Source organism: Nannospalax galili, unplaced genomic scaffold (assembly GCF_000622305.1).
Source record: "Nannospalax galili isolate Female #2095 unplaced genomic scaffold, S.galili_v1.0 scaffold3296, whole genome shotgun sequence".
In the NCBI taxonomy this organism is placed as follows: Eukaryota; Metazoa; Chordata; class Mammalia; order Rodentia; family Spalacidae; genus Nannospalax; species Nannospalax galili.
This window is the reverse complement of record NW_008337641.1, coordinates 169,163-182,974: the sequence shown is the minus strand read 5'-3', so window position 1 is coordinate 182,974 and position 13,812 is coordinate 169,163. Positions and strand designations below refer to the sequence as shown.

Here is a 13,812-nt window from a genome sequence, read left to right as displayed (position 1 = left end):
CAGCACTGCTGGGACAACTGGCACCTGGTGCTAGATCTCATGTTGTTTTCTGAGAAAATAATCTAATAGTTCTTAATGGAAGATAGGAGGTAAGAGACAAATCAGATAAAATCTGGCAGCGTAAGTAGATAAGAGGTGTTTAGAAAAAGGTGGATTCTGTGTATTATACCTTAAACCTGAAAACTCAACATCTGTAAATAAAGCCTACCAAACTCATGTGCCTGTGTTTCTAAAGAATTATTCTAGGAAAACTGCATTTCATTTTTAAAATTTAAAACATGTCTGATGACTTCAAGTTATTCTACAATCCAATATGCTAAAATTCGTAAAAACTGTGAACAATGTACCAGGACAACATAAATTCTAAGTTCAAAGCTAGAGCCCTCCCCCTTCTTGACTTCACTATAAACATAAAAATCACAGTATAAGCCTAGAATCTCAAAGCTAGTATATTAAACATATTTTTGAAATTGGTTTTTATAAATTTATTTTACAAGTACCTTTAGTTTTTTACTAATTTACCCCTAATAAATACAATTTAGACATTCTTGAAAGTAAAAATCATCAAAATAGTTTATATCAGTTTATAATTAAAGTGGTCACAACTGGGAAATGGGACCCTTGCAGGGAATAAATACCTATGAGTCATTGCAGAGGCAAGTTAGAACTCTTCTTTCATGCCCACTACCCAGGACAAAGCTCAGTAGTATCACACTGTTTAGGATCTGACAGGCACTCTGATGGTGCAACACTTTCACCGTGTTCTTTAGTAACATACAGTGACTCCAGGCACTTCTGCCAGCTAGCAGCGCTTTCTCCTTGGTCAGTACATTGAAATATAAATTATACTCCCTGAAAGTACTTTTATCTGTCTTCATAGATAGTGTGCGTTTATCTTTGCTTTAGACATTCAACTCATAGGTTTACACACTTTTTCAATGAAGATATTTCTGCTTGCATTTCACGAAGAAAAATTTGAAGGGACGTTTTTATTTTACAGGCTATTTAAAGTCCCTCTAGGTCAGGTTAAAGTGGGCAGTCTGGCAGGAAGCCACTGTTGACAGGCTGAAATAGTCCCTCCCTCTGTGTTTATGCTACTTTATTGTCCATGGCCTTATGAAACAGACACAGAACTACCAGAAAGGAAAACAGAGTCAGACCGGTCCTTCCACCTTTCAAAAGCCCAAAGTATTTTGAAGGCCATGATTCACTGAGATTCACAGCTGCTTCCAGTAGTCTGAAGTCATACATTTTAGGAGAGTTACTGATCTGGTAGGAAAGTGGAACAAGAAGCAAGCGTCACAGCGTTTTCACAGTGGAACAACTCAGGGAGATACAACTACTGTGCCCCTAAATTTTATTAGTTCCGATTTTTTTCTTCAATTTCAAGGGAATAACATAAGCACAGAAAATAAAATATACGCCAGTCCATTATCTACAGAGTCTTCATCTTGGCCATGAGGTCTTCCAGGGTTTCTCCAGAATCTTCCACTGTTACTTCAGGAACAGAATCTTCTTGCTGTCACCATGAAGGAAATAAAATGAAAACAGAACCATTAAGAAATTGTTCATTCTCAACAGTCAGTACACTTTACCCAGGCTCAACACCACTTTATAAAGCAAGTTTCTCTAATATGTCAGACAATATTTAGGAAAAACAAAGTACTTTCATTCCTCAGCAAAACTTGATTTACAAGACAGCACTTTCAATACTCTTTTCATCTATACACCCATTTATGGGGAGCTGTGTGAAGTCTGGATAATACACTGTGTAATGTTCAAATCAGGGTATGTCTATCTCGTCAAATCATTTCTCTGTGGTTAGAACATTCAAAAATCACTTCTTCTACCTTTGTGACACAGCAGCACGTTATCATTATTGGCAGTCACCCTCTGCGGCACAGGACACCAGAGCTTGCTTCTCCTAACTATAACTTGGAAGCTGTTGATCAGCCTTTTCTTACCCTCTGTTTACCCTTCCCAGCCCCTGCAACCACTACTTGACTCTCAACCAAGCTTTTCAGAGTTTACCTCTGAGTAAGATCATGTGGTACTGTCTTTCTGTGCCTGGATTTACTTAACGTAATTACCTCCATTCCACTGTATTGTTACAAATGACAGAATATCATCCTTTTTATGGTTAACAGTATTCCACTGTGCATATAGATCATTTTTTTTTATTAATTAGTCAATGGATACTTCAGACCTTTCCTTGGGATACATACCCACTGGTGAAATTCATAGTTCTACTTTTACTTTTTGAGGAACCTCCCTTTTGTTTTTCATCCTCAACAACAGTGTTTTTTTATACTCTGGGTTCCCTTTTCTGCACATTCCTTCTAGCACTTGTTACCTTTTATCTCTTTTTTTATTTTATTTTATTTATGTGTATGAGTATATTGCCTGCATGTATGCGAGTACACCCATGTCCTGCAATGCCGTGGAGGTCAGAGGAGGGCTTCAGATTCCCCTGGAACTGGAGTTAAGGACGGTTCATAGCTGCCATGTGGGTGCTAGGAATCGAACCCGGGTCCTCTGCAAGAGTCAGTGCTCTTAACTGCTGAGCCATCTCTGCAGCCCCACCTTTTATCTCTTAGAGCAAGGCGATACCTCACTGGTTTTCATCTGCATGTCCTTGAAGATGAATGATGTTCAACATTTTTCCTATACCTGTTGTCTATGTGTATGTCTTTCAGTCTGGTGGTCCCAGCCCCTGCCCTGTATGTCTTCACTTAAGAAAGTTTCTGTATTTATGTAGTCCCTCTCTGTCTCTGTCTCTCTCTTAGCAAGTTCTTACTATATAGCCCAGGTTGACCTCAGACTTGCAACCCTCCAGCCTTAGCCTCCAAAGTCCCAGGATCACGGGAATGTGCCACCATACACTACTGGAGTATTTTTAAATGGCCTTCTGACTAAAATCATCAAATCAAAAATAACATTTTAATTTAACCAAAATGTATTTTATTTGATCCATTAGTGGATAGAAAAAAAATCTGTATTTTCTGAGTTCCAACTCCATGTTGTCAGTGAATACCTGTTTCTTATATGTTAATGCCTATAGTGAAAATATCTAAAACAGAAAGTATTTCATTGTTGTTAACAACATAGGATGAAGCAGACGAAGATAAAAACACATTTTCTCTTGTCTGATATTTACATATGATCAGTAGGTTTTACAAATACCTTCTTGGGGATTGTGAATGCCACTGTAATTCCTTCAGGTAAATCAGGAATGGGACCAGAAGAATTCTTCAGTTCCTCTTCTGAAACCTCAGACACCAGCTCAATGCCTATCAAATTAAATTAGACCCTATGATTATTCTCAAGAAACATCTTAAGCATTAGCTATTTTGTTTTTGTCTTTTTGAGACAGGGTCTTCCTGTAGCTCCAGCTGTCCTGGAACTCACTATGTAGACCACCAGGCTGGCCTTGAACTCACAGAGATCTGCCTGCCTCAGTGTAGGATTAAAGGCGTGCACCACCACGCCCAGCCTATTGCATTAGCTATTTTTAAAATATTTTTTATGTGTATGCGTGTATTGCCTGCATGTAGGTAAGTGCACCCGTGTTGTGCAATGCCCAAAGAAGACACAAGAGGCTGTCGAATCCCCTGGAACTAGAGTTACGCAGTTGTTAGCTGCCATGTGGGTTCTGGGATCTGAACCCAAGTCTTCTGCAAGAACAGTCAGTGTTCTTAACCGCTGAGCCATCTCTCCAGCCCCTGCATTAGCTATTTTAAAATTGTTATGATCTCAAAGGAAGGTCTCTCCTGTCTGGCACTGTTTCTTGTTATATAGCCTTTAGCTATACACATGGACTCTTAAATATACTGATTGCTTTAATCTTTGGTTATACTTTCCTTTTGGGTGTTTAAGATTATAGAATTGGCCCAAATAAACCAATTTATTTTTACTCTTAAGGTTGTTTGAGGATCTGTTCCTCAGGAGTCACATGGGCTTGGGAGAAGCCCCTGGCTCATTTTTTTTTTTAATTTTATGTATATGATTGTATTGCCTGCATGTATGTGAGTGTATCTGTGACATGCAATGCCGCGGTCAGAAGTGGTTGGCTCCTTTCTTTTACCAGTTCCACCTATGTGACAATAAGTCAAAGATCCTGCTCAATCATGCCTGGCTTCACTTGGAAGCCTAGAGGAGATATTTCCTCTGTGTTGACCCTCCTCTTTGTAGACTGGACACTGGTTGAAGTCCATCTCGTGGGGTCTCCATAGCCTCCCTAAACAAGAGGACAGGTGACACACCACAGCTACAGGACATTTTGAGGGATGCTCCATAGTCCCCTGGAACTTAGTCTACCTTGGAGGGCAAGGAGCAAAAACTGTCCTTTAGGTCCCTCCGACCAGATTAGTATAGGTCTCAAAGTATGGCTGTTAAACATCCAAGAAGGTTAGTTCCACCAGTCTGGTACTTTTAATTACCATGTGCTATGTAGATAAAGCTTGGGCAAAAACCAAATGTTCTCAGATAAACCTTGACTAGATATACATTTTGTTCCTTAAACTAGTTGCATGTATAATTTGTCAGTAGGTTGTTGGACTAATATGGTTCAGACAGTAACCCAGCATAGAACTGGGAAAATGAACAGCAGACCCCAATCTTATCTAAAGGAATGTTGGCAACTGACTGCTGCTAGATGAAGAAGAGTTGAGCTTCCTAAAAGAAGGGACTCTAGATAGGCTGACTAGAGTTAGTGGATGGACTTGCACTGGGGAATGGCTGGGGGCACTGACAACAACACTGGGATGACAGAGTATATGGGCTCCAGTGGAGCGGCGGGGAGGCTATGGAAGGGTGCCATTTGAGATGCAGGTATAAAGATGAATAGGATTGCTTGGGATGTTCTATATGAAATACCAAAAAAAAAAAAAAAATCAATTAAAAAATAAATAAATAAATAAAATTGCTATGATCTTTGTCCCTCCCAGAAGACTTGGCTTTCCAGCAGTCTCGCATATGAAAGGCTTCCTACCCCACTCGTTCTCCTCATGCACAATGTGCTCCTCTTCCTCAGGGACAGCCTCCTGTTTGGGCAGTGCTGCTGCCTTCTTCTGTAGAAACAAACGGTACCAAAGGCTCTCGTTACTCCTCCTTGGTTCTCTGCAGCACTCAAGAATTCATGCAGGTCTTTTACCAAAACCAAGAATGGATTTTGACTTTTGCACTATGCTAAAGTACTTAAAATTATAAAATTCCAGAATCCATTTATATCGTATTCCAAATCTGTCTCATTTTCAAGTTTCTGTCCTAGGCCATCTGACCCACTAGACGCTCTGACAGGTGACATATACCTTATGCTCTTCCTGCTGCTTCCTGCAGTTCCTGTCGTCACACTGAGGATTTGGCTTCATGGACATGGTAGGGAAGAAATCCTGCATTGCGTTGTATCCAAGGTAAAAGCTGACAGCACCAAAATCTAACAGGAACCTGGAAAATAAAATCAAAGTCAACTTAAATACAAAAATAAAGCCATAAAAGTACTAGAAGTGATTTTTTTTTAAGACAAAGTCTCACTATGTAGCTCTAGCTGGCCTGTAACTCAGGTATGTTGACAAGGCTGGCCTTGAACTCAGCCTGTACCTGCCTCTGCCACCCAAGTGCTGGAATTAAAGGTGTGCACCACCACACCCAGCCTGAGCAAGGGAATTTTTTTTTTTAATGAGTAGGTAATGATTTTTATAACATGTAACCTATAAAACAAACTTTCTATTTACTGCAAACTTTGACTCATGGTAAATGCCTGAATATTTGTTGAATGAATGAAGGAAAGTAAAGAACACACTTCTTCATCAGCTGTATGAGCTATTATTTTTGAACCTCTAATAAAGATAAAATGCTAGTAATTAAAGTATGACATGTAAAAAGCTGTAAGAAGCACACTGATTCTAGAGACAATAAAATATGGAGTCTTGCATGCACAGGGTGCTGAGAGCAACTGCAGCTCTGATCTTATTCTCCTGGCATGAGAACTACAGTCAGATGTTTACAGAACACTGAACAAAAATAAAATGGCTTGAATATAACAATTCATCAAAATAAGATGAGCACAGCAACATTATCTCCATGCTATGTCTACTTAGGAGGTCAACATGTTTCATGAGAAACTAGAGGGGAGAACCAGCATTCAGAGATACCTCCCCAGCAAGCATTCTTGCATAAACTTTCTCATGAGACACATCTCTCCAGACACACATGCTCAGAGTTCAGCTTAATTTGCCAAGCACATTTTTAAAGCCATAATAACACTGGACTATTTGGTCTGGGGAGATAACAGTGGGTGAAGTGCTTGCTATGAAAGCATGAGACCCTGAGTTTGGATCCCCAGCACTCACATTATAAGTCAGGTATGACACTGAATACCTATAATCCCAACACTGGAGTCAGAGTGGGGAGTTGGAGACAGGTGGATCCCAGGACCTTGGCTGTACAGTCAGTGTAGCCAAAACAGTTCAGTGAGAGAGGCTGTCTCAAAAAATTAAGGTAGACCACAACTTGGTTGCAAGGTACGGAGAAATCGGGCTGGCACTGAACAGGAACCTCCCTGCTGATGAGCTTTCAAGGTGCTGGAAGGTGCTACACAGGCTGCTGGAAAGAAAAAGCAGCAATGGTCTTATCCAGCTGTGAACCCTACAATCCACACCACCAGTGGGAGTGCCCACTGCTGCAATACTGGCACAACTGTTGTGCTATCCAACCACCAACCACAGATTGGATTTAAGGCCTGCTCCATAAGAGAGAATTCTTACCTACTACTGTAAACTTGGTCAAACCCATGGCTGAGGATGCTTTTGGTTCCAGGGGTGAGCTCACTACTATTGTTCAGCAGAATTGTCACAGTGCCAAGCTAGCTGCCTTCTAACTATCTGTGGACAAATGCTACTCCCAATCTTATCCAGAGAAGCCTCACTGTAATGACCAGCATTGAATGCAGATACACACAGCTGCTCAACATGTTGAGAATAAGTGACAGCAGAGTGCTCAGTCCTAAGCAGGACATTTACACTACCCTCTCCAAGGCTCAAGGATCACAGAAAAGAAAGCGCAAAGAATGTTAGCGTCAGAAGAGCACTGGCTACTCTTGCAGAGGACCTGAATTCGATTCCCAACACACACATGGCTGCTAACAATCGTCCATAACTCCAATTCCAGGGGATCTGACATCCTCTTCTGGCCTCATCATGCATGCACATACATACATGCAGGCAAATACACATACACACAAAATAAAAATAAATGTTAAAAACCTTCAGCTGGGCATGGTGGCACATACCTTTAATCCCAGCACTTGGGAGGCAGAGACAAATGGATCTCTATAAGATAGAGGCCAGCCTGGTCTACATAGTGTATTCCAGGCCAGCTGCAGCAGCAGGGAGACCCTGTCTCAAACAACAACAACAAAAAAAAAAAAAAAATTTCTGTGTATAAGATCATGTATAAAATATAATGAAGGCTGGAGGAACGGCTCAATGGGCAAAGTTCTTTCTGCACAAGCATAGGGACCTGAGTTCCAATCCTTAGAACCCACATAAAAGCTGGAAGTAGCACATCTGTAATCCCAGCAATACTACAGCAAGCTAGGAAGGAAAACAGGACAATCCCTGGAAGCACATGTGCCAGCCAGCCTGATCATGCAGAGGCAAGCAATAAGAGCCCATCTCAAACAAGGTGGGGGGACTGACACCTGAGCTAGTCCTCTGACCTCCTATGCTCAGCACAGCAGGCACATGCTTGTATTCACACATAAGCATGTACACACACACACACACACACACACCCATAAACACACAAGACTTTTAAAACACAAATTTTGTTTGCAAAAACATGTTAATATGTAACAAAGAAAAAATAGCAAATGACAGTTAAAAGATCATTGATAAAAAAAAATCCTAAGTGTCCAACCCTTTTTACAAATAAATAGAAATTAAAATGAAATACCCATTTTTCAGATTGGCAAAGCTTAAAGAATTTGATGATACCAATTCTGTAGAAAGTATACTTACTCTGTAATGGAGTAGCATAATCCCTTTGCAAGAGAAATGTTGTAATATTTGTTGAAATAAATTCCACCTACAGAACTTCACACAATACCTAAATTTATTATTCAAAGATACATGTAAGATGATGTGTAAAGCATTGTTAATAACGACAGTAAGTGCAGAGCCTTTGTGTTCATTAATAGAGGAACACTTAAGGGAATATTTTTGAGCTGTTACACTTTCCCTTTTTGGTAGAGTAATATGAAATGTTGTGTTTAGTGCCTACTGACAGTTACACAGGCTACATGCTCTCATACAGCACAGCCTTAGACTGTCGCCTTCAAAGTTCTGTACGTGTTTTTTACAATCTCTTTGCTGCCAGCCTCCACTTCTGACATTAGGATGCCTCTTTGAACATGTTACAGTTTGTTACTATACTGGAGAGTTAGACAACTAAGCTTACCAAAGCTGTAAAATGGGACAAAAACTGGCCTGACTTAGGGAATTCTAAAGGGGCTCTGCTTCTTAAGACTGAACTGGTTCATAAACTCTGACATGAAAGTTAACTATACAAAACACATTTTCCTCATTTTTAGCTCTAGCTAAAATAGTGGAATCTGGTTTGGGATAACAGAGGTATTTCTCTGGTTTGATCACATTTGAATGATTTTTAGTAAGAATTTAAGCCAAGACAGTGGAAGTAAGTGTGGTTATACAGAATTCTCCATCTACTGGGCAGGTCTGCAGAGCTTTAACTTATTTGATAAATGCTTCCTAAGTAGTCACGTGTCTCATAAGGACATTTCAGTCAGCAGACCACATATACTACAGTGGTCCCATGAGGCTATGTGGTCTAGTGTCTCTGTAGCCATTTCAGTTTAAGTGCATTGTGTTTCCACTATACCGAAATTCCCTAAATTGCATTTTGCACGTATCCCTCTAATCAAGTGATGTACAACTAGAAATATAACTAGCAAGAGCTTATCTAAATCATATAAACTATTCAGAAAATTAGCCCTTACTTACTTTAGTACATTTTGCACCAAGATTCCTGCAACCACGCCCATAGTGGTGGGAAGACTGGCTGCGCAGACTCCGTCTCGTTTCAGAGTTTTCTCATCAATGTTGGCAGCAACCACAAGTGGTGGAGCACACTATGTGAAGAAACAAGTTCAAAGGAAGCAGGAGAAGCTGCAGTGTTCCAGAGCGTTCCACCACATTTGTTTTCTGCTCTGAATTGTACTACATCATTTTTATAAGAACACTAGTTATCCAACAGTGAGGCATGAACATAACAAACAAGGCATACCGCAAAACAAGCTGATTCTCCAGGGATTATGAGCTGGATATGCCCCGAAACTGCATTTTCACTGACCCCAGATTCCATCCATGTTTGTCCAAGTTCGTTACAAGCCTTAACAGAAATTGGTGAAAACACAAAGAACATAAAACAGCACAAACGCTCTATTTCTTTTGTGAAATATCGGGAGTTAACTAAATTGATCATCAAGGGTTTTCAAAAACTAATTTTCAGGATGAAAGAAGTTGCAAACAGTTAAATGTCAGTATTCAAGAAATAGTAAGTATCTATCTTTTACATTCAACCATTGTTCATTAGACTTGTCAGATTAATGTAAAAATGTTTCTAAAATTTCAGCAATAAAAAAATCACAGGTATTTAAAAACAATTCAAAAAAATATCTTTTAAAATGTTTTCAGTTTATAAGACAAAAAAGTTAAAGTCAATAGTGAGATGGCTCAGTGGGTAAAGGTGCTTGCCATTAAGCCTGATGATCTCAGTTCAATCTCCAGGTCCCATACACTAGGAGTAAAAAACCAACTCTTACAAGTTGCCCTCTGATCCTCACATGTATGTCGTGGTATGTGCATGTTCACACACACAAAATAATGATATTTTTTTTTTAAAGGTGACCAAAAGAAAATATCAAAAAATACTCATTTACTTTAAAGATTACACACCAGAAATACCTGTCGCTTTATACTGACAAAAGAGCCTGGGAATCTGTAATGTCACAAGCAAAGCTAGACACTATTATCACAAATTCTTAGAACAGGGTTAACTTAGAACCACTTTTAGAATGAGGCTTATACATTGACAGAATACTCAAGGAAACATAAACCCAAGAGTGTAGATCTTACACAAGAATACTCACTGTATTTATTGCCATTCGAGCTTCAAAATTGTCCACACAGCTAAGCACTAGGTCAACAGGCTTTCCTTCTTCTAACCCGCCATTACTAGTCAAAAAGAAAACAAATTTCATTTAAAAAACATCAGGATACAAAATACATGCCTTGGGGCTGGAGAGATGGCTCAGTAGTTAAGAGCACTAGCTATTCTTGTAGAAGACCTGGATTCAAATCCCAATACCCACATGGTGGCTAACAACCATCTGTAACTCCAGTTCCAGGATATCCAACGTCCTCTTCTGTCCTCCACAGGCACTGCACAACATGGGTGCTCTTACACACAAACAGGTATAACACTCATACACATAAAATTTTAAATTAATTAATTTAAAAAAAATAGATCCTTAAGCCAGGTGTGGTAGCTTATACCTGTAATCCTAGCACTCAAGAGGCTGGGACGGCAACTAGTTCCACACCACCCCAGTAATATACAGCACTGAAATCTTGCCTCAAAAATCAACCAAAACAAACCCCATGACTCATTAAAAAAAAAACAAAAAAAAAAACCTCAACTTATTTTTTGAGGCAAGGTCTCAAATTCATGATCAGCCTGCCTTGGCCTCCCAAATATTGAAATAACATTTTCACCACTACACCCTTGGGATATAAAACACATTCTAATTGGATTTTATTTGTTCAGTAAGTTTTATTTTATTAAATTCTTGAGCATAACTATAGCTTAGCATTTAATGTCAAAGATTCCACATAAAGTATTAAGTCACTTTCTGGACAGAGTCAATGGTCCCACAGTAGCAAAGGAAGCACCACAGGTGCCATTTCCTTATCAGCTCCCACAGACTCTCTTTTTTGTACTAGGGATGGAGCCCAGGCCCTCCGGCATGCTAGCTAAGGGTTCTACCTGTGAGCTACACACAGCCCTATTGGGGTTTTCTGGTTTTTTGAGACAGGGTCTAAGTTGCTCAAGAGGGCCTTAAACTGTGATCCTTCTGCCTCAGACTTGCAAGCAGATGGGATTACAAGCCCTTTGTTACTAGACCAGCAACTTTAACACATTTGTTTATGCTTTCCCATAAATATAAATGTAACGAAAGTTTTAAAATTCGTTATTTCCAGGGTGTCCTGATAGGCTCCAAAGGAGATACTTTTCAGAGAGAAATACAAAAATACAATCTAGAACATAGAACTTAAAATTGAAGGTCTCTTGATAAAATTTAATTTTCAGAGGGATTTTTTTAGACTGTATGTGTATACATATATACACATATACAGAGACATATACACTAAGCTTCTAATATATAAACATTACACAAAACATGTTTTCTAAAAGCTGAAAAATATGTATCAGTCTGCCATTCACTGAATTCAGCAACGGATTAACAGTTGTTTAACTTAGCTGGACTTCTGTACATTACAGAAAATATTCATAAACTTTACCTTATTCTAGTCATGAAATGTTGAAAGTGTTCCACTGTGGTGATGTTATAGTTGTGAACTTCAAAAAGAACATCGGGATTAATGTTCCTAGGAAGAAAAGGGATGATTACAAAGACTCCTAGTGAGGAAAAGCAGAAAGGTTGAAGGCAACGAGCCCCTGGCATGGATCAGGGAAATGGAACTCAAGCTCTTCAAAGAAACTCCTAAGTCCTCTTCTACCTCTTTTGTCCCACTTGAAGGACTAAGTTTAAAAAATATATGGCTGGGGAGATGGCTCAGTGGTTAAGAGCAATGACTGTTCTTGGAGAGGATCCGGGTTCAAATCCCAGCACCCACGTGGCAGCTAACAACTATCCGTAACTCCAGTTCCAGGGGATCCAACAGCCTCTTCTGACCTCCACGTGCATTGCACAACACGGGTGCACTTACCCACATGCAGGCAGTACACGCATACACATAAAATAAAAATAATAAAATATTGAAAAAAAAATATATATATACACATATGTATGTAAAGCAGGCATGTCCAACCCAGTCCATGGGTTACACATGTCCCAGGACAGCTATGAATGCAACCCAGCACACCTATAGATGATACTTTGCAGTGTCAAAGGGTTAGACACCCCTGACGTAGACTATCAGGAATATTTCAGAATGCTTCCATACCAACCTGGGCCAATCTATGTGCTGGGAATAAAGCCTTCACTACTTCTGGCAGCTACAGTTCAGCCTGACAAGTTTCTTTATTCCTTGATCACATTCTTACACACAGCCCTGATTGGCCTAGTCCTTGCTATGTAGTCCAGGAGCGCCCCAAATATGGGGCACTGGGGTGTGTCTCAACTTCATGTGTACTGGGATTTCCAACACATGCCACACCTAGCTAAGAACAATTTTTAAAATGTTGTTTAAAAAAAAACTTTTCAGAGTATTCCATGACATAAAAATTACTTAGAATTCATATTTCAGAGTCTAAAACTCAAGGTTTGTTTGTTTTGTTTTGTTTTGTTTGGTCTTTTTGAGACAGGATCTCCCAGCTAGGCTGGAACTCATTATGTAGACCAGATTTGCCTTGAACTCGCAGAGATATGCCTGCCTCTGCCTCCCAAATGTTAGGACGAAAGGTGTGCACCACCACATCTGGCCTAAAACTCAAGTTTTACTGGACAAGACATGCTTGTCGTTTTTGAGTCTGTGGCTCAGTGGCTGTTCTCACACTACAGCTCCATGGTTAAGTCTGTGGCTCGGTGGCTGTTCTCACACTACAGCTCCATGGTTAAGTCTGTGGCTCAGCGGCTGTTCTCACACTACAGCTCCATGGTTAAGTCTGTGGCTCAGTGGCTGTTCTCACACTACAGCTCCATGGTTAAGTCTGTGGCTCAGTGGCTGTTCTCATACTACAGTTCCATGGTTAAGCAGTGGCAACAAAGAATATGCATTGTCTAGCCTCATATAGAAGAGAATCGTTTGCATAAGTGAAATATACATTTTATAGAGAAAAATTCTAGGCCATTTAGGTCAGTCCATACCAACTACACAAAGTATGATTCCACTGCATATAGTTTTTAGCTGCAATTCCATTTACCTCAAGGTATGTTCTGCTGCTTGAACTTTACTCAGTCCTGCTTGATGAGGCTGGAAAAAAAGTCTGTTCATATTGGCCAATTCCACCTTGTCGTAGTCAAAAAGTAGCAACTAAAATGAAAACAGTGGTATTCCAATGAAAAATAGCAAAAACTTAAAAAGAGCAAACATTAAACTAGTGGGCTTTACATTTGATGGGCCCAGCAATAACCAATAGCTAATTCTAAGACACTGGTGTCTTACATTAATTCACTGAAGGCTCACATGAGGTAAATCCATAGGTACTATTACTATCCTTAGTAATAAAGTGAACAGGACACCTTCTGGAAGTACACTCAGCTAATTCAGACACTTAATCCAGCTCCTCTCCCTGAACCAAAATGCTGCTTCTACAGGTGGGTTTATGAGAAGTGAATGTTCATTCCATTTCATTCCAGCTTTTTAAAAATATTGTGCCCAAATCATATTTCATTTTTTCTTGACACTTTTCATATGACACAACATATATCCATGCTTAGGCTAAAAAAACATTATTCTACTGTATGGTCTTAAACACCCAAAAGGAAATTATAACCAAAGATTAAAGGGATCAGTATAATTCTTTAAGAGTCCATGTGTATAGCTAAAG

At 39.6% G+C, this 13,812-nt stretch overlaps 1 protein-coding gene across 2 annotated transcripts in view; it reads right to left on the bottom strand.

Annotated features, from left to right (window-relative positions):
- Positions 1-1,340: 1,340 nt before the first annotated feature.
- Uba5 (ubiquitin like modifier activating enzyme 5) overlaps positions 1,341-13,812 on the bottom strand; it is a 23,796-nt gene continuing 11,324 nt past the window's right edge. For both annotated transcript variants that reach the window (XM_008832667.3, XM_017798049.1), the window contains 9 exons: positions 13,186-13,295; positions 11,601-11,687; positions 10,169-10,253; positions 9,304-9,408; positions 9,021-9,148; positions 5,310-5,445; positions 4,991-5,069; positions 3,184-3,290; positions 1,341-1,519 (listed from right to left, as the gene is read on the bottom strand). In XM_008832667.3, the coding sequence (XP_008830889.1) occupies positions 1,436-1,519; positions 3,184-3,290; positions 4,991-5,069; positions 5,310-5,445; positions 9,021-9,148; positions 9,304-9,408; positions 10,169-10,253; positions 11,601-11,687; positions 13,186-13,295 (921 nt within the window). In that variant the 3' untranslated portion in view covers positions 1,341-1,435. The remainder of the gene's footprint in view (positions 1,520-3,183; positions 3,291-4,990; positions 5,070-5,309; positions 5,446-9,020; positions 9,149-9,303; positions 9,409-10,168; positions 10,254-11,600; positions 11,688-13,185; positions 13,296-13,812) is intronic.